At 53.5% G+C, this 19,860-nt stretch overlaps 1 protein-coding gene across 3 annotated transcripts in view; it reads left to right on the top strand.

Moving 5' to 3' along the window:
• Positions 1-1,229: 1,229 nt before the first annotated feature.
• ACLY (ATP citrate lyase) overlaps positions 1,230-19,860 on the top strand; it is a 48,213-nt gene continuing 29,582 nt past the window's right edge. For 2 of the 3 annotated variants that reach the window (XM_040497548.1, XM_040497547.1), the window contains exons 1-11: positions 4,658-4,783; positions 9,644-9,825; positions 10,945-11,067; positions 13,000-13,062; positions 13,656-13,846; positions 14,326-14,405; positions 15,554-15,684; positions 16,460-16,578; positions 17,362-17,498; positions 18,197-18,258; positions 19,428-19,545. In XM_040497548.1, coding sequence (XP_040353482.1) covers positions 9,667-9,825; positions 10,945-11,067; positions 13,000-13,062; positions 13,656-13,846; positions 14,326-14,405; positions 15,554-15,684; positions 16,460-16,578; positions 17,362-17,498; positions 18,197-18,258; positions 19,428-19,545 — 1,183 coding nt within the window. In that variant the 5' untranslated portion in view covers positions 4,658-4,783; positions 9,644-9,666. Of the gene's footprint in view, positions 1,240-4,657; positions 4,784-9,643; positions 9,826-10,944; positions 11,068-12,999; positions 13,063-13,655; positions 13,847-14,325; positions 14,406-15,553; positions 15,685-16,459; positions 16,579-17,361; positions 17,499-18,196; positions 18,259-19,427; positions 19,546-19,860 lie in introns of those variants that run through there. The other variant, XM_040497549.1, reaches the window with a different exon arrangement.

The following is a 19,860-nucleotide window of genomic DNA, read 5'->3' as shown; positions in this document are numbered from 1 at the left end:
AGGGGAGGGGCAGAGAGAGAGGGAGACACAGAATCGGAAGCAGGCTCCAGGCTCTGAGCTGTCAGCACAGAGCCCAATGCGGGGCTCGAACTCACAAACCACAGGATCGTGACCTGAGCAGAAGTCAGATGCTTAACCCACTGAGCCACCCAGGCGCCCCAAGGTTTGTCTCTTTTTAACTCTGTAAATTGAAGCATCCTATATACACACCTTTTATGTTCCACTCTTTTGCTCAACATTATGTTTTTGAGATTCATTCGTGTCATCGCATGTGGCTGCAATTCATTCATTTCCCTCAGCTGTCAAGTTTTTCCTTGTATGAGCATATCACAACCCATCCAACCATTCAGCTGTTGAAGGAAATTTGGACAATCTCCCATGTATCTCCTGACACGTATGAGATTCTCCTGGGTACATACCTAGGAGTGGAGCTGTATGGCCTCCATGTATGTGACTCTTCAGTTTTATGGGATAATGCCAATGGTTTCCAAGGTAATTGAATCCATCTGCCCTCCTATCTACAGTATGGTTATCTCTTTGGGCCTCAGTTTCCCCTGCACCTCCTTTGTAAAATAAGAGGATTGGACTAGGGTATTTCTGAGGTCTCTTTTGGTTCTGATGTTCTGTGGTTCTGTGATCAAGGAGGCCTAAGTAAGCAGCACTCATGGCTTTACAACCTCAAGGCAGGACCTAAGTTATTAGGGAGAGAGTCAGACACAACCTGTGCTCGCGATGAGGCCTTCAAAGCCCCCTAGGGTGAGGCGCAGTGCTAAACTCTTAAGACTGGCGTCAAGGTAGAGACAGCTTCATGGAGGCTGACAATTCTCATTCATATACCATGACTCCTGTTTCTTTCTTTCTTTCTTTCTTTCTTTCTTTCTTTCTTTCTTTCTCTCTTTCTTTCTTTCTTTCTTTCTTTCTTTCTTTCTTTCTTTCTTTTTCAGGCAGGGAGGGGCAGAGAAAGAGGGACAGAGGATCCTAGGACCTGAAGCAGGCTCTGTGCTGACAGCAGGGAGCCTGATGCGGGGCTGGAACTCACAATCCGATCTGTGAGATCACAACCGGAGTTGAAGTCAGACACTTAACTGACTGAGGCACCCAGGCGTCCCCACACCATGACTCCTGCTTCTGCCTGCCCTTGAGAGAATTTCCAAACACAGAGCATGGCAAAGAGAGACAAGCAACAAAAATAATGAGTTCATTTAGAGAGAAGGTTAAAGACATCAAGTGAAAGTCAAGGTTAAGTAATGTGGGGGGGGGAGGGGCTGTGTAGGTTCTGTTTTAGGATAAGAAGTGATAAAGTGGAGGAGTGCCTCCTGAAAGAGGAGGCAATTAAAGAGGAATACACCTGGTGAGCACGAGGCAGTGAGAGTTTTTAAGACAGGGTGAGGGCAGAGTTGGGGGGGGGGGTGACTCTGGAAAGACGCTGGACAGGAGCTGGTTGGGCTGGCTGGAGAATGTTTCCTGAGCACAGAAGCTGGCTCTGGCTCTGGCCATACCTCCCTGGGGAGCTTACCCCAGGATACACGGGCTCTTGGCCCTTGGCTCCAATTAGAGACTGCTCAGTGCTGGGCAAAAAGTGAATGCTGCAGGAGTGAGAACTTCCCTGGTTCCTCACAGGGTGGGTCATGACGGGCCTCTGCTGTAAGCCCTTGTCTCTGGTTGTCGCAAGGGGACAGGTGGGTTTAGAAGCGCACACTCAGGTAGACCCCCATCTTGGCTGCATCTTCTCCCTCTTCCCCTGACTTCTACAATTTCCTTCCTTCCTTCACATGTTCTTTCCAGCATTTATTCAGTCATGTATACAGTGAGTGCCTAACGTGTGCCTAGCACTATGCTAGGCCCTGGGGATGCCAAAAGGAACAAGGCATGGTCCTGGGTCTTGAGGAGCTTCTAGCCAAGTTGGGGAGACTCACTGGATACGATTTCCTTTTCTTCCTTCTCACCTGCAGCAGGAGGTAGTGGACAGGGCAAGGGACCTGGCAGCAGAGGGCCAGTTGCCCATCTGCAAAATGATGACGCTTAGCTCAAGCGGTTGTTGTGAGGAGTATGCATTAGCACCCATGACTTTGACATAGTAGGTGCTCAATGAATATTAGCTAAAGTGGATTAAAATCCAGGAGGGAGGGAGCCACTGGATAGTCTAAGGCCACTGAAACTGTTGTGGTGTGCCTGAAATCCAGGCACGGAGATGGTGTCCATATCCTATGTCGGGGGGCATGGACTAGTCTTCCAGCTCAATCTAGAAGAGGAGAGAGGCGATTCAAATGGCAAAAACAGAGGCACCTGGGTGGCTTAGTCGGTTAAGGGTCCGACTCTTGATTTCGCCTCGGGTCATGATCTCACCGTTTGTGAATTGACCAATTCAGAGCAGAAGAGCCTCTGTGGGAACATGGTGGAGTAATGAGAGAGTATTTCCTGGGGAGGTTGAAGGCTGTGGGGAAGGACCTAGCACTGAACCACTCAGAGAACTGAAAAATCCCAGTGCTTGGCTGGCTCACGGCCCCTTGGGCCAGCACCTCTCCTCCCCTCACTCCCTGGACAGTCCCTTTCTTGTTGCCCCCACCTGGGGCTAGTCACATTTGGGCCCAGCAATACCTATATGGGGGACTTAATCACTCAGCAAATATTTATTGAGTGTTTATTATGTACCAGGCCCTATTCAACGTGCTGGAGACACAGCAGTGAACAAAGCAAAGAGCCTCATCTTCGTGCACACATGCAGGTATATGTGAAGGATAAATTGTTCGCAATGAAATTGCTGGGGCAAAAGAATGTGCATTTAAAATTTTTATCGATATTGCCAAATTGATGAACGTTTCTTACAGTTTATGTTCTACCTGGGTGACTGTTTCTGGATGAGTTGTATCTTTCTAGCCAGAGGGATAATCAGGGCACCTGACTACAATCTTCCTGCTAGCCCCTGAAGACCTGGAATTTCTGTCCCCCAAGGCTAGGAGATGTTTTCTTTCTTTCTTTCCTTTTTTAAAAAATGTTTTAAATGTGTATTTATTTTTGAGAGAGAGACAGAGACAGAGTGTGAGCGGGAGAAGGGCAGAGAGAGAGAGGGAGACACAGAATCTGAAGCAGGCTCCAGGCTCTGAGCTGTCAGCACAGAGCCCATTGTGGGGCTTGAACCCCTGAACCACGGGATCATGACCTGAGCAGAAGTTGGATGCTTAACCGACTAAGCCACCCAGGGGCCCCTCATAAGATGTTTTCTTTACCTACTGAGAGGTGACACTTCCCTGAGATTTGTGATCTTTGGGGAGATTCTTGATAGGGTTGGAGCTCAGTCCATAGATTGATTGTTGGTCAGTCTCCAGGACCAACAGGAGAGAGGATGTGAGGAGTTGTTCTTTGAAAAGGACCATTGAGAAGGAAGCAACCAGAAAGTGACATCATCAGGGATCACTTAGTTCAGGCATGGGCAGTGAGTGACTTTAGCTGACCCACTCCTGGCTACAGCTGAATTGGAGGAAGGAGGGCTTCCAAAAGTTCTTGTCCACAAGAATGTCGCAACATTGTTGCAGTGTGTCAGTGGGACCGGAGTGCTTGGCAGTGGCTCAGGCATGGTGATTCTCTGCATACTGGGCTGACCCCTTCACCTGAGTTGATCAGTGCTCCATTGATTCTCCTTCCTGGAGCTAGTTAGGCAGCTGTTAGGGTCCTGGAGCAGCTCCCGAGACCTTCAGGACTGGGGTGAAAGCTCCAGAATGTCAGAGCAGTAAATATATGTCCTGGTTTCCAGGACTGCTTGATTTCAAATATTCTGCTCCACCTAATTCACCTGTCAGACCGGGTGTCCCAGTTTTTGGTTTGGAAAATAGCCTGTCTCACAGGTAATGGAGAAGGAGGAGGCAACAGTTCATTCATTCCAGTGTGGAGGCTTGCGATGGTGGGTAAGGGAAAGGAGACCTGCAGAGATGACCCCAGCCTTGTGCTAGAACCTCTCCGTTGAATTCTCAGCTCCGCCTGGAGGTGAGGCGAGTGGGACGCAAAGCGATGTGACTGGCACCCACCTAGCCCCACCCGCTCACCTCATCCCCTGCCCTATCCCACATTGGCAGGTTTACCTGATCTCTCAGTCTAGCCCCACCGGCTCAATAGAGAGAGCCCACGTTCAAATGCAAAAGCAGTCTGCCATCGCTACGTAAAAAGCGGGTTTAAGCAACTGTGTTCAGTGTCACCAATTTTAGGAGGCTGGGATGCGGAGGTTAGTTTCTCCCAGGGGAAGAAAAGGAGACTCCAGGTCTCTAAAACTGTGCAACAGCCTGTTCTGCCAACCCTCCCCCTCACTCCCCCACCACCGCTTCCTTCGGAGTGGCGGTCGGCCCAGCCCCTAAGTGATCAGGCCACGGCCCCCCGCCCCGTCCGTTCTCCTCCCGGCATAGCCCGGCCCATCTCCCCACCCTAGGCCCCGCCTCCGTCCCCGCCCCCGGCCCCGCCCCGGCCCTACCGGATCCGGAGAGGCGGCGCCCACCAGCCCTCCGGACGGACACGCCAGCTGGACTTCAAGTCCCAGCAGCCCCTGAGTCCCGCCTCCGGGGGCAGAGCTATCCCGGGCAGCAAATTCGGAGGAGCCTTGGCGCTCAGGCTAGGGAACGCGTGTGACCAATTGCGGGGCTGCTCGCGCCGTGTGCCGATGGGGGCGGGGAGAAGCCCGCAGGGGCCCGGACAAAAGCCGGCTCCCGGGCGACTGCTGGAGGCTGGAGCGCTCCGGGCACTGGGCGGCGAGGCGGGGCCTGCGGAGGGAGCGCTGCGCACGGGCTTTCGCAGAAAGGTGAGTGGCGGGCGGCTGCTTTCGCGCGGGGTACTCCACCTGCCCGGGGAGCTTCCCGCCTCCCTCCCCCAACCCGGAACCGCTTTCCCCGGCGCCGTCTTAGTGCCCACGCCGCCCTCCTGTTTTTTTTTGTTTTTTTTTTTTTTGGTGGGGGGGGGGGGGGGGGACTTCGCTTTAGGTTAGCCTTCGCTCGGAACCCCGACTGGTGGCAGCGTGTCGACCACCCCACCCCCACTCTCCCACATTCCAGTTTCAGGGAGTTTGCATAGGGTGTGCCGCCGCCCTGGCTTCTTTTCCCTCCGCTAAATTGCATTTGCACCAACCAGGCCCCTCTCACCCCGACCGGGGCCAGTCCTCGAGCCTCTTCGGGCTTTAGCGGGCCTCCCTCTTGTCCCCATCGGGGTCACCGGTGGCCACTCGCCCCACTCCTATCCGGGCTCGGGCGCTTCCTCTCTTTTTTTTTGTGAAGAAGCGACTGAGTCCCGCGCCGAAAGTGGAGGGAGCGAGCCCGGCGCGTAGCCTTGGCGGGCCACGCGGCGCCGGGCTGTCCCAGGGTGCCCGAGGCCTGGCCTCGCCCGCAAGGACCGGGCCGTGGAGCACAGGCGCGGGAAGGACCCTCCTCGCTCAGGAGGTGCCGTCGGGCCCAGCCTCTAAGCGACAGATGGCCGGGGTGCCCGTCTCCCTCCCACCCCTGGCGCTGACGCCTGTGCCGAGCCTGGCCAAGGCAAGGTCCCGGAGAGGGCTGAGGATGCTGCCGCCGCCCTCCTGTAGGGCCTGGCAGAGGGCCAGACCCAGCGCCTGCTGCCCTCTCCAACCTTGGCAGATACTGTGCAGTAGCGAGGAGTTCTGCCATTGGGTGGTCCCCAGGGTCGGCCTGGCAGGAGGATTTGGAGAGGGGAGGAGCAGTGCATGGCACCAGTTTGGCCAACCAGCCCACGCCTTCCACCCACTAACTTTGCTCTGAGGTCTTTCAGCCAGCTCAGATCTTGGATTTCTGAAATACTGCTTGAGGAAAAGCTGGTAGACCCCAGCTACCCAGGGCGGGGGTGGTAATTTTTATCTCTTAGAGAACTTCAGAAGCTTGGGCCAGATGACAGGAAGAGCCCTTGGAAACCAGGCAGCTGGTGTCTCCATCCCATTCTGACATGCTTGCTGCACTAGGGGGACCCTCACAGAATTCTGCCTCTTCCCTTTATTCCAGGAATTGCTTGTCCTCTTAAAAACAAACCCCTCCCCCCCCCCAAAAAAAAGAAAAAGAAAAAACAAAACACAAAAACCAGTCCTATGGATACTGACCTATAAAGGAGTGCTCTTTGTCTTTCCCGGGGGGAGACCCTAAGTAGCATCTCCAGTGGTTCCTCTGCACTGGCTATGTCCCAGGGATGCATTCCTGGGAAACAGTCTGCTTTCATTCAGCCTTCCCTGTGGGCTGCTTCAGTTCTCAGTGGCTGCTGTGGATGAACTCAATTCTGGGTCACTCACCCTGTCTGCAGAAAAGACCCCATTCAGCTCATAAAGTCCTTCCCTTGAGGGGAAAGAGAGGATATGTGTGATGTGTGTGTGTGTGTGCGTGTGTGTGTTCAGGTTCCTTGGCATGATATCCCCCAAATGGTTTACACTTTACTTGTTATTAGGTGACAGTTCCTAGGGCCCCAGAGCGGACCCCTGGGGTCTTAGCTTTGTCCTAAAATCACCTATCACCAGTTCGAGAGCATATTCAGTTCCTGAGGAGGCAGCCTAGGACTCTGGGGGAGTGGATCCCCAGATCCAGATTGGTATACACTTTCAGCCGCACTGTCACTACAGTAGATGCTCTTAACTGGTGGTCTGTGGTCATAATCATAAGCATCTTGAAATGAGGCGCACATTTTTCGGGGCTTTTCTTCATGCGCTCAGGAATCTGAGACCTCAAGTAGGTTAAGAGCCACTGCCCTAGAGAGACTTCCAAGACCCTTCTGAATGATTAATTTTGTGAATTTTCTCCACCGAGACCCTTCCCTGGGTTTGTGAGCCTTCTTTCCTGCATTTGGTGAACATGCAGAGGCCAGATTCTTTCCCCACTTTTATTCCATCATATAAATCCTGTCTTGGCCTTGAAAGGGCCTGCCCAGCCATCTACGCCAAAGTGCTCTGGTGGCATATCTTATTTTGGTAAGCTGGCGAATCTGTTCTATCCTGTATCATCCCCTTCTTGTGTCCACCCCCTGCCCCCCTCCAACCATCCTGTGGAAATGAACTCTTGTCTTGCCTGGGACTCAAGAAAGTTGTGATTTTGCAGCTGCAGAACAGCCCTCTCCTTACCCCTTTGTCTGCTTTGGGAGGTGCCAGCTTTGAGGGGGTTGTTGTTCTGGTAGTGTCAGACTGTTCTCTGCTTGGGGAGGCTTAGCAAACTCCTGGAGTTTGTGATCACAGGTGCTTGATGTTTCTGAACCACGGAGCATGACCAGCAGCTGCCGCCTCCTTTCCCTGCTTCATCTGCCCTAGGTTGCGCTCTGTTTGGGAAGGGGGTGGGGGCAGGTGTACCCATCTGATTTCAGGACCAGTTTTTCTGGTCTGAAGTCAAGAAGGTTGGGAAATGGAGCTGGAGTGGGTGGGGGGTGGGTGGAGGGCTGCAGGACCCAGGGGCTGGTTGAAGCATCACCTTTGGAAACTCTTGCTGAGGAGGAGCCGGAAGTCATCCCAGGGGAAGGCCAGAAAAGGGAACATCTCTTTTGAGCCCCTTCCCAGCTACCCCACTTTGGGCCAGACACCAGACTGAAAGCACCCATTGTGCTGAGTTGGAGACTAGCTGGGAGGCCGAGGGGGCCAGCCAAGCCGGTTGGGAGGGAGGTGGAGAGTAGCCTCTGAAACTTTGGCCTTCCCTGAGCTGGGGATGGAGACCCACCTTCCTCTGTGTATAAACCAGCTAGTCCCCCGGGTCCACCTTCTTTTATTTGAACTTGACTTTTCTTCTCAGCAAATTCAGCAACTTCAGTCCTGGATCTCTGTGGAAGAGATTGGAGTGACTTTTCCTGATGAGGCCAAGTTCTTAGTCTGAATGACTTGGTTTCCTTTCCCTCCCCCTTCCCCTGATCCTCTCCCCAACTTGCTACCATGGGAGAATGGGTGTGTCAGGACAACGCGGTGGGGACGGAAAATGAAGAAATTGTCATCACAGACCCTTCTGTGAGGTGAAGGGGGGGACATGGCCTGGTCCCGGGAGAAATGGTCTTTTCTCTCGGGCTGATGAGTGTGGGGTTTTCTGGGGAGCAGGAATAAGAGTATTTGGGTTCAAGTCCTGGGTCCCCTGCTTGTTTGTTTGGCTTTTTGGGCAAGGTATGGTAGCTCCTCTGAGCTGCTATTCCTCATCTAAGAAATAGGATTATGAATCTCCGTGTACCTCACAGGGTTCGTATGAGATGACTTCTATATCCATGTGACCTGGGATGACTGCTGCCTCCTCCCCCAGCTTTGGCTCTGCTAGAAGTGACCAGTACAGGGTGGTCCCCAGAGAGGCCTCTGTTTTGCTCTAAATTAGCAAGCTGAGTGACTCAGTGGGGCGGGTGGGATGTACTGAAGGTCACAGTTTCCCTGCCCAGTGCCTGCTCTGAACTGGGGGGTGGGAGTCTAGTGTCCTGGGAGAAATGGACTCTGAGGTGACTCTCTGCTCCTCGAGGGTTTGATCCTGCCTGGGGTTAAGTAAACTCACCTGCCTGGCCTACAGCCTGATGGTGAGTGTAAGTGCATGAAATGGGTGAGTCTGGATGTGGGGGAGACGAAACCTGTAGGGGGAGGGGAGTAAGGGCAGGATTGCACAATTCTGGCTGTGCGCCCCGTAGGTCACAGAACCAAAGGGTGTGTTTCAGTGTCTGTGTGGGACCTCGGGTGGGACCAGCACATGGGTTTGGGTCATACCACTGGTATTCCTGTCTCCCCAGCCAGCTGCCTTTTGCTCCAAGATGAATGTGAGCTGGTTTGTCGAGAGGAAGTAGAGACAAGGTTGAAGCCAAGAGACCTGGGGAACATGCCACCTTTGTTTATCTCCACCTTCTCTCTCCCTTCACTTCCTGATCCTCCTTCCCTGATGTCAAAAGTGCTCATTGAGTGGGAATGCAAACTGGTGCAGCCACTCTGGAAAACAGTGTGGAGGTTCCTCAAAAAATTAAAAATAGATCTACCCTATGACCCAGCAATAGCACTGCTAGGAATGTACCCAAGGGATACAGGAGTGCTGATGCACAGGGGCACTTGTACCCCAATGTTTATAGCAGCACTTTCAACAATAGCCAAATTATGGAAAGAGCCTAAATGTCCATCAACTGATGAGTGGATAAAGAAGATGTGGTTTATATACACAATGGAATACTACTTGGTAATGAGAAAGAATGAAATCTGGCCTTTTGTAGCAACGTGGATGGAACTGGAGAGTGTTATGCTAAGTGAAATAAGTCAGGCAGAGAAAGACAGATACCATATGCTTTCACTCATATGTGGATCCTGAGAAACTCCACAAAAGACCAGGGGGAGGGGAAGAGGGAAAAGTTACAGAGAGGGAAGGAGGCAAGCCATAAGCGACTCTTAAATACTGAGAACAAACCGAAGGTTGATGGGGGGTGGCGGGGAGGGGAAAGTGGGTGATGGGCATTGAGGAGGGCACCTGTTGGGATGAGCACTGGATATTGTTTGGAAACCAATTTGACAATAAATTTCGTGTTAAAAAAAAAAAAAAAAGAAGTGCTCATTGAGATCTCGCTTCCTTCCCTCCTGCTGGGCCAGTCCTCCTTCCGCCTCCTGAGAAGTGCTGAGATCTGGTCTTACTGTCTGGGGGCAGCTGGACACGGGTCTCTTCCCCTGGCCACCAGCTCCTGTTCCTCCCAACAGGTAGAGCAGGTCCCTTTGCGGCCATGTCGGCCAAGGCGATTTCGGAGCAGACGGGCAAAGAACTCCTTTACAAGTTCATCTGCACCACCTCAGCCATCCAGAACCGGTTCAAGTATGCCCGGGTCACCCCTGACACAGACTGGGCCCGCCTGCTGCAGGACCACCCTTGGCTGCTCAGCCAGGTGAGCCCACCCTCCCCAGGCCCTTCTTCCGGGCCCAGGGTCAGAGGAATAGAGACGGTCAGTTTGGTGGAGATGTCCCACCGGGTCACACGATGGCAGACTGCCCACATCAGTGGGCAGCGTGCAGTGGGCTGAGCGAGATTTTGTGTTCGGCTCCGGGTCCCACGTGTTGAGGCGCCCCAGCAGGAAACACAGCGCAAGGGCTTGGAGCTTGACTGACTGGAGTCCAGACCAAAGCTCTCTGTCGATTAACCGTGTGGCCTGGAGCAAGCCGTTTTACCTCTCTTGAGTGGCAGATTCCCCATCTGTCAGATGGGCGGAACACTCACCCTGTGAGCTATAAAGATTAGCAGTAATGTCTGGAAAGCATTTGGTGTGCCACCTGGCACTTGTAGGTGCTCAGTAAAAGTGGGTGTGGGCTCCACTCGCCCCAAGTGCAGCATGTTAGGAATGTGTTTGGGCCGTGAGGAAGCGTGCTGCAGACTTTGTGTGGCAGCCAGCCCAGAGTAGAGGCTCCTTTGTCCGGGTCCCTGTGGGACCATTGTTGGGAGGCAGAGACTTCTTGGGCAGGGCCAGGAGAGCGGGTTCTGGGGGTGCATGTTCCCTCCCAGCGCAAGGTAGCCCACCCATGAAAGGAGCTGCCTCGGGAGATGGCGCATTTCCTGGCTGGCAGCGTGTGAGCAGTGCTTAGGGGCTGCTTGCTGGGCCTGTAGACGGGGTCAGGCCCAGGAATGGGATTGACCAGACCTCTAAGGTCCTTGGTCACCACAAGCCTCTGTCCCCCTGTTCTTCTTTTTGGAACACAGGTGCTGGTCCATATTCTGAGGGCTTCATGGTTTAGTGGAGCTAAGATGTCGCATAGGGAGGGTAGGGAATCACTCATGCGGCAGGTATGTGGTAAGTATCTATACTGTGCCAGGCCCCATTCGGGGCATGGATGGCTCCAGATTCCTGGTTGTCAAAAGAAAGGTATAGGCTTGGATAGGTGAGAAAAGCTTCCAGGAGTTGACACTGAAGAATGGATGGGTAGATAGGAAGCCATGCAGGCTGTCCTGTGCTTCGGGTCCCCAGACTGTAATCTTTTACTCTCCCGTTTCTTTCCTTTTCCTCTTGTTCCAGAACTTGGTGGTCAAGCCAGACCAGCTGATCAAACGGCGTGGAAAGCTGGGCCTCGTTGGGGTCAACCTCACTCTGGAAGGCATTAAGTCCTGGCTGAAACCACGGCTGGGACAGGAGGCCACCGTGAGTACGGCTATAGGTTGGGGTGGAGGTGCTGTGGGAACGGAAGTGGATGTGGTCATCTCCAGATGAGCAGCCCTGTAGGCTCACTGCCTACTCGGCCACACTGCGGCCTGGGGAAGGCCACACTGCAGCCTTGGGTCCCGCAGAGCTGCCTGGTAGCAGGGCCAGTCTTGGTGCTCGCTCCCAGCTCTGCCATCAGCGAATGGCAAGATGGGCTGCAAAAGTAACCCCAGTCCAGTTCATGGCCAGGTAGAAATGGTCTGTTATTGGTTTGTTTGTTTGTTTGTTTGTTTGTTTAGAGAGGGAGAGCAGGCGCGCAGGTGGGGGAGGGGCAGAGGAGAATCCCAAGCAGGGTCCACGCTGTTGGTGTGGAGCCCGACGTGGGGCCCCAACCTGAGCTGAGGTCGGATACTTAACTGACTGAGCCACCCAGGCGCCCCGGAAATGGTTTGTTTCTTTAACAGACCCATCACGGAGATGAGACTCTGAGGCTCATTCTGGGAAGTCCTTTCTTTTCCGTTTCCAGAAAGGGCACAGCAGCTTGTCGTGATGTGTATGCCTAAGAGGGCCGGCAAGAAAAAGTTGCAGAAGGCAGGTGCAGAATCTTTTAGGCAGAGACGTTATTAGACCAAGAGCCGAGGATGAGACTGGTAACACTGAAGAGGAAATTCAGTTCTTGGCTTCCCCCAGCTTGGTGATTAATGTCAATTCTGTAGATGAGAGAGCTGAAGTGAAATGTGGTTTAGGGAGGCTAGGAGAGGCTCAGAAATAAAATTGCACTTCTTTTCCTTTTTACTCCTGGACGGGGCTGGAGAACAGGCGAGGGGGAGCGGGCTGAGGCGGGCCTGAGGCCGGGAAGGGTGTGCTGTCCATGCACAGCTTTGCCCCATCTTGGGTGACTGTCACCAGGGCTGAGCTGTTCTCTTCTTTGGCCATCCTGGATGCAGGGTGAGGATGACAATGAAGCTGTCTTCCTCTCTTCCTGGGCTCTCTCCAATCAGCTCTTTGTGGTAATTTCCCAGTTTTTGGCTCTTGAACTAAAGAGGGCCTCTTAAACTCGTATGTGGACCTGGGGCTGGAGGGATCTCTACTGGCCTATTTGCTTGCAGGCCTTTGGTGAGAGGACGGCAGGACTGGGGGCTGAGTGGTGTCCCCAGAGAGGTCCTTGTGTTCTTTCTCCTCAGCTGCTGTTGGGAGGGGGCTGTCAGCCGTGTCGGGGCCGGCAACAGTGTCCGCCTCGGCAGGAGCGGCTCATTACCTCTGAGGGATCACTGTCTGGTCCCTGACTCAGCAGTGACGCATGTTGGGGGGGGGGGAGGCTTTGAGACACTCTGGGATGAGGGCTGTCTCGCCTCGGCAGCCGCCAGGGACCCACTCAAACTGATTAGCTCTGCAGGCCTGTTGTCCTCAGCCAGGAAAGTGTGCGTGAAGTTTTCCCTGTCAAGCTCTCCCTCCCCCCGCTCCCCCCATCCCTGCTGTTCCCAGACCCAGACTTCTGTCCTTGGGCTGGGTCTCTCTGCTTGAGCTCAGGGATGGAGAGCCTTGATTTGTCTGTGCTCTTTAACTTGTGCTACTGATGGCAGGAGGGAGAGGAGTCCTGATGTCTGTGCTGTGGGGGCGGGGGCAACATTTGTTAGCCTAGCTCATTTGTCACCCTCCAGAGGAGGCAGAGAAAGAACGTGTGAGGTCAGTACACTGTAGTGTGGCTAGCAGTGGGTGAAAGAGTATCTCGTGAAGACTTCTTCAGCTTAGGGTCTGTGACCCCATTGCCCTGGTTTCTGGAAAATCTCTCTCTGCCAGATGTCGTGGCAGTAGTACCTGAGCCCCGGCTCCGGTGGGACAGCCAGGTAGAGGGAGCAGAGGGCAGTCCTCCTGCCCTGGGGGACAAGACCCGCTGGTCCATCTAAGCTTTATTTTTCTCAATCTCCATAGGTTGGCAAGGCCAAAGGCTTCCTCAAGAACTTTCTGATCGAACCCTTTGTTCCCCACAGTCAGGTATGTGTGACGTGGCTCCAGGCCGGGTCTTCTCCCCCACTTTGTGTTTGTCGACTCTAAAATGATGAAAGGAGAAATCAAGCTGCTGGAGAAAAGTGAAAAGGACCAGACTCTCTGAGGGTCTGAGGGTGCCACGGAGCAGGGAGTCCAGAGATGAAGGGAAAGGCTTAGTTTGTAGCAGGGAGGAGTCAGGGCTGGTAACAGGGGACTTCTCGGTGCTGGGATGAGAAAGACTTGAAGGCAGGCACCCTCCCCCAGATCGGGTCACAGTGGCTGAGTCTGGACTGTCAGCTAGGCAATGGCCTCTGCTCTCCTCTTGTCCCCGAGGGGAAGACAGTAACTTTTACATTTATTTATTTTGAGAGAGAAAGGGAGACAGAATCCCAAGCAGGCTTCCCACCATCAACGCAGAGCCTGCCTCAGGGCTCAAACTCACGAACCGGCTCATGACCTGAGCCAAAACCAAGAGTCAGATGCTTCACTGACTGAGCCACCCAGGTGCCCCTTTACTAGGGTTTTAGAAACGCACCCAAAGGGGTTGGGCTCGCCAGTTCAGTGCCCCTCCCCCACGTGGTACTGTCTTCCCCTGCAAGGCGGAGGAGTTCTACGTCTGCATCTATGCTACCCGAGAGGGGGACTATGTCCTGTTCCACCATGAAGGTGGGGTGGACGTGGGCGACGTGGACACCAAAGCCCAGAAACTGCTCGTTGGCGTGGACAAGAAACTGAATGCTGAGGACATCAAGAAACACCTCTTAGTCCACGCTCCTGAAGAGAAGAAAGAGTTGAGTGAGAGGGAGGGCAGGCAGGTGGCAGTGGGGGAGCGGGGAAGGTCGAGAGCTCCGGACAGAGGGCAAGGAAAGCAAGGTGGTCTTCCCTGTGTGGGCATCCGCTGCCCTGCCCCAGTGTCTGGGTGAGAGGGAAGGCACAGCGCCTCCCTGTCCCAAGGAGGGGAGCAGGGGGCAGACAGGAGGCTGGCTCAGACTGAAATATGCCGTAAGCATCCCTCACCCCACTGGCCCTGTCTGTCTGGTACCAACACCTCCGGCTGCATGCCTGACAGCTCCTTTCCGCCTCAGTGGCTAAAGAGTGATGCCCAGGGAGCAGGGCTTACAGAGGGAAGCGAGAGGTTGGCAGGGCAGGCTTTGGGAAGAGGAGCTGTCAGTAAGAGATGGCCGAGGGGAGAGAGAGGTTTGGGACGTGCTGCCGAGCCTGTTCCCCCTCCCTGAAGATTGACCGTCCCTCTCTCCCTCCCCGCTCTAGGATTCTGGCCAGCTTTATCTCTGGTCTCTTCAATTTCTATGAGGATCTGTACTTCACCTACCTCGAGATCAACCCCCTTGGTAACTGGCTCTGCTGGCGTGGGCCTGGGCAAAGGACAGTTATAACAGGGTCTCCGTGCCTGTGGTAACCCTAGCCTTGACGTTCGGCGCACCAGACCCCCCCCCCCCCCGTAGAGGGCACTACCGGGTGTGTGGTGTGTAGAGGGATGCCTGGGCTCGTGGAGTGCAGTCTCTCATTTCCGAGCTCTCAGAAGACAACGATAATTCCTGTTTAACCACCTCCAGCTTTCTTTGCTCTTATTTTGTTCTGTGATGGGGAAGTCCTGATTTTGATCTGACTCTGCTTAGTGGCTATTCCTGGCAGGGGTTAGGCTGTTCTCCCAGGACCTGGGCTGCGCCTTCACTGGTCTGACCGTTCAGGCCCTTCTTTCCTCTTCAGGCCCTTGGAGCACTCCCCAGGAGTTGGTCAATCACTGATCCCCAAGCTGGGAAGATCTTGGTCCAGGCCCCTCAGGCTGTGAGGAAGGCAGGTGGCATGAGCTGGCTCTGGCCAGGGCTGCTTAGGGCAAAGTCCAGATTCCAGATTCCAGATTCCAGCTGGGGATGCAGCTCCTCTAATGGACCAGATGGCTGTTTGCTGACTTCATTAGTTAAACGACCCAGGGGTAAAGGGAAGATGGATGTCCAGTTAATGGGCAGTAAATGAATCCTGCTGGCTGGGGGCTCAGTGTACCCAGTGGTTTCCCACTCCCCCAGGCAACTAAGGCTTCTCCTGGCCAACCTCGAGAAACCCAGATATATACACCTAAGGGTTGGGGGGGGGGGGGGCTCCCAACAGCAGCTCGTACCTTAACACTTTATGTTTTAGTGGTAGGGCTGTGGATGGGTGAATGGTTAGATATTTAAGGCATAGAGTGTAGCTTTTCAAAAAATGTTAAAAAATTGCCATGGCAACTAAACACGACATCCCTATCACATTACCTGGAAGTCAGGGAGGGAGGGGAGTGGTCTTAATTAATTTATTTCTCTTTTAACGGGGGAAAAGCTGTGTGGAAGGGCCGTCCGGTTTCTTGCAGAGCTGGGCAGTTGTTAGGTCTGGATGGGACCCCGGGAGGTGGTGGTGGGGAAGCCTGTGGAGGGGTTTGGAGGTTGGTGGTAGACGCCTTTGCCGGGGGGCTGGCATCTGAGTACCTCTGCTTTTCTCACAGTTGTGACCAAAGATGGTGTCTATGTCCTTGACCTGGCGGCCAAGGTAGATGCCACAGCCGACTACATCTGCAAAGTGAAGTGGGGTGATATAGAGTTCCCTCCTCCCTTCGGGCGGGAAGCTTATCCAGAGGTAAGGCTGGCTGCTCTGGGGAGGAGATGGAATGTGATGGGGACCTGGGGGAGGGTGACTAATCTCAGAGGAGCATCGGGCCCTCCTTGTGCGCTGTTTATTTGGCAGGAAGGGAAGGTCGAGAGCCATTTAATTTTCTTAAAACCCCCAAAGGAGGTGGGGGTGGGAGTCAGCCAAGCCTCTGAATCCTGGCCAGAAATCCTTTTAGACTTCTCTCTCAATCAACCTCCCTGGGCTCTTAACTTGATTTGTTGATAATTTCGAGTGGATCTTGCTCATCCTGCCTGGGAAAGGTAGTTCTCTTGGCCACTTGCTGAGAATTTTAATTGCTCTTTCCCACCACATCATCTGAGAGGTCTTCACAGCAGGATTAGGCCTGTGAGTCATAACCCAGGCCAGGGCAAGAGGCTGGGCCGGAAGAAGGGGCGTGTGGTGAACCAGGCAGGCAGACATTGGGATTGGGGGCTGTTTAGAAGCAGGGTGACCTAGTGAGACTTGGGACTTGGGCAGAGGGTCAGGGACTTGAGGACAGAGAGAAAGGAGTTGGGAAGTTTGTCCCCAGGCAGCGACTGTGGCTATGGGTGGTTCTGGTGCTTGAGGACATCATCATGTTTTGTCCCAGGTACTTAGGACCCTGCACAACCCCTCTCCCTGACCCTCTTGAGACAATGGAGGACCTCTTCATGGGTCTTCAGGGAAAGGGACAGGGTCCCAGGTGCTGTGACCTGGTGAAGGGGGTATCCTTAGGACCCACCTGTTGCTGTCTGGTCCCTAGGAAGCTTACATTGCAGACCTGGATGCCAAAAGTGGGGCGAGCCTGAAGCTGACCTTGCTGAACCCCAGGGGGAGGATCTGGACCATGGTCGCCGGAGGTGGTGCCTCTGTCGTGTACAGGTGACTGAGGGGCTACTGAAAGGATGGCAGCTGGGCCTACCCCGAGTCCATGTGTGCACAGCCTGGATCAGATTGCCTTACCTTGGAGTGGGGATGGGGGGGTCTTCATCTTCTCCCCTTGGTGTAAAGCAGGGCTCTGGTAAAAGCCTGCCCTGTACACTGTTCCCTGCAACTTTCTTACTTAAAAAAATTTTTTTTAATGTTTATTTTTGAGAGAGAGAGGCAGAGCATGAGCGGAGGAGGGGCAGAGAGAGGGAGACATAGAATCCAAAGCAGGCTCCAGGCTCTGAGCTGTCAGCACAGAGCCCGACATGGGGCTTGAACTCATGGACTGTGAGATTATGACCTGAGCCGAAGTCGGACACTTAACCGACTGAACAACCCAGGCGCCCCTCTTATTTTTTTTTTTAAGTTTATTTGTTCTGAGAGAGAGAGAGAGGGAGAGAGTGGGGGAAGGGCAGAGAGAGAGAAGGAGAGCTAGAATCCCAAGCAGGTTCTGTGCTGTCAGCAGAGTCCAACAATCCCATGAACCGTGATATTCCGACCTGAGCTGAAGTCAAGAGTCAGACATATAAGCGACTGAGCCACCCAGAAGCCCCTTGTTTATTTTTATTTTTTAAAATCTTTATAGTTAGTGCTATGGGCTTCCTGCAGAGATACAATAAATGCAGAAAAGAACCCAATAGTAAACATCGGGGCATCTGTGTGTCCTCATCGGCACCAGGCTGCCACCTTCAGCCACTAGAGTCAGAATCAGCACTGACTTCCGTGTCTCCCTGACAGTGATACCATCTGCGACCTAGGGGGTGTCAATGAGCTGGCAAACTACGGGGAATACTCAGGCGCCCCCAGCGAGCAGCAGACCTATGACTATGCCAAGACGATCCTCTCCCTCATGACCCGGGAGAAGCACCCAGATGGTGAGACACACACGCTCCTTCCCCAGGATGGCCCATTGTGCCACAGTGGGAATAGCTTTGGGCGAGGAGGCCCTGGGGTTGTGGTCCTGCTCCTTTGCGGTCTGGGGCTATTTAGCTTCTGGACCTCTGTTTCTCCAACTGTACAGTGGGCAATGTGGCCTCTGTCAGATGGAGGCTGCGGGGAGGCAAGGAAGCGATATGTACATAAAGTCCTGTAGGCAGGTGCAAGGGAGGAGGTAGCAATGTGCTCTTACTGACTTGTAGAAACTCAGTTCTTAGCGGCCCACTTCTACACTTACTGTTTGGGCTGTGGGATTCCCAGCTTCACTTTACCGCCTGTCTAGTGTTTGGGGGCTACACATACCAGTTCCCTTTCCTTTGAGCCAATAGAGATTCCTACCAGGAGTATCCAGAAATTAAACCGGGTTTCTCAGTGGCAGCCAGGAATGACGTAGAGGTTCTGTGGGTTTGGATTAACCACCTGCTCAGTGGCATGGGTAATGGAGAGCTGAGTTGGTTAAGACTGAACGGATGTCAAGGGAGGTCAGCCTGCTCCCCACCCCACCCAGCCTCTGCACTGACACCTCCTAACAGTTGAGGGATCCGTGCTTAGAGAAGAGAGAACTCCCTCGGTTGGATTTCTGGTAGGATGTTCTACTTTTCTAACCCTTTTTTGACCTCTCTTACTCCCAACACAGGCAAGATCCTCATCATTGGAGGCAGCATTGCAAACTTCACCAATGTGGCTGCCACATTCAAGGTAACCAGCCACCGGGGACCGTGTAGTCTCTGGGGAATGTGGGTTTGGGAAAAGCCAGGAAGGGAGGTTTCGGCAAGCAAAGTTCGAGGCAGAAGCAGGTTTCCATGACTTATCCAGCTGAGTAGGGGTCTTGTCCCAGGGGCCCTTGTTGGGGATGCAGAAGACGCTGGGATAGATTTGGGTCTTCTCCAAAAGGTCAGAATGAGGAAAATGGATCAATGATCTGAGCTCTTGCTCATCCAGCTGAGGCCTGTCAGCCTGGTCCCTGTGCACAGGTCAGGGGCGAGGGCACACAGTTCTGAGTGTGACTGCTGGTCAGAAAGGGCGACAGAGCTAACCTGGCTCGAGAGTCCTCAGGAGGCCATTTCTTGTTCTGTACTGTCCGACGCTCAGGGAATGTCCCTTCTGGTAGCGCATATTTGAGAATGATGGATAAATAAATGTCCACCTTGAAAGTCTGAGCTCTCATGAAGTGGGGGACCAGGCCTCGTCAGTCTTGCCAAAAATAGAGTCTCTCTAATGGGTCCTGATTCAACAGACCAATCTGAAACAGGTGAACCTTGGCAGTTTTATTTTAACTTTTGAGCAACCCTATGACAAAGGCAGCCCTGTCGATATGGATGGTTACTTCTGGAACAGCAACCAGGTGGCATGCCTTGGGGGACAGAAATTAGACTTCTGACTCAGGAGAGACCGCATTGGTGCACACCTGTTCATTCTCCCAAATTGTTTCCAGAGTTGATACCCATTGCAAGGGCTGTTCTCCAAAATCGCTGGAAGAAGCTTTAGTAGGACTTTGATATTTAAGTGGACTAGATCCTGATACTTCTGAGAACCCTTGCATAGGACCTTGGTCTAGATCCCCGCCACCTGCCCCGGCTGCAATAAGAGATAGCAAGAATGACTGGAGACGGCACCCTGTGCATTGAGGGGTGTGACTCCCAGGGACTCCAAACTGCTGCCCCAGCAACATCACAAGTGACTGCATATCACTTCGGTTGCTTGTGCGTAGTCCAGTCCACACGTGTGAAATTCTTGATTGCCGGGGCCTGCCATGCTTCTTCGTGAGAAGCAGTCCTTGTTAGGTACACCTGGGATGTTCGTTCATCATGATTATAAATAATTGCCTTATTTTTAGGCACATGTCTGTCGTCCCTTCCTGCTTCCAGGGCATCGTGAGAGCAATTCGAGATTACCAGGGTCCCCTGAAGGAGCACGAGGTCACGATCTTTGTCCGAAGAGGCGGCCCCAACTATCAGGAAGGCTTGCGGGTGATGGGAGAAGTCGGTAAGATGGCGACCTTTTCTGTCCTCAGCGCTCTGTGCCGGGTCTTCGGACACTTGCTTCTGCTTCCAGTGTGTGCGCTCCTCTGATGCAGAGCTCGACCTGAACTTCACAATGGCTCAGAAAACATTTCCATTCAGCTGTTCATTTAACAAATATTTGCGGAACACCTGCTCTGTGTGGGCTGTGTGCCAAGCACTGGGGTTGCAGCTGTACATTTGACCGACAGCAATCCCTCGTGCTGTTAAAAACATTGACAGTAATGTCAGGTGGCGCTAGGTGACATGAAGGCAAACAAAGCTGAGTAAAGGATAGCTT

The sequence above is a fragment of the Herpailurus yagouaroundi genome, unplaced genomic scaffold (assembly GCF_014898765.1).
Source record: "Herpailurus yagouaroundi ecotype Mexico unplaced genomic scaffold, PumYag 189, whole genome shotgun sequence".
NCBI lineage: Eukaryota > Metazoa > Chordata > Mammalia > Carnivora > Felidae > Herpailurus > Herpailurus yagouaroundi.
The sequence above is the reverse complement of the archived record's forward strand: the minus strand, read 5'-3'. Positions and strand labels throughout refer to the sequence as shown.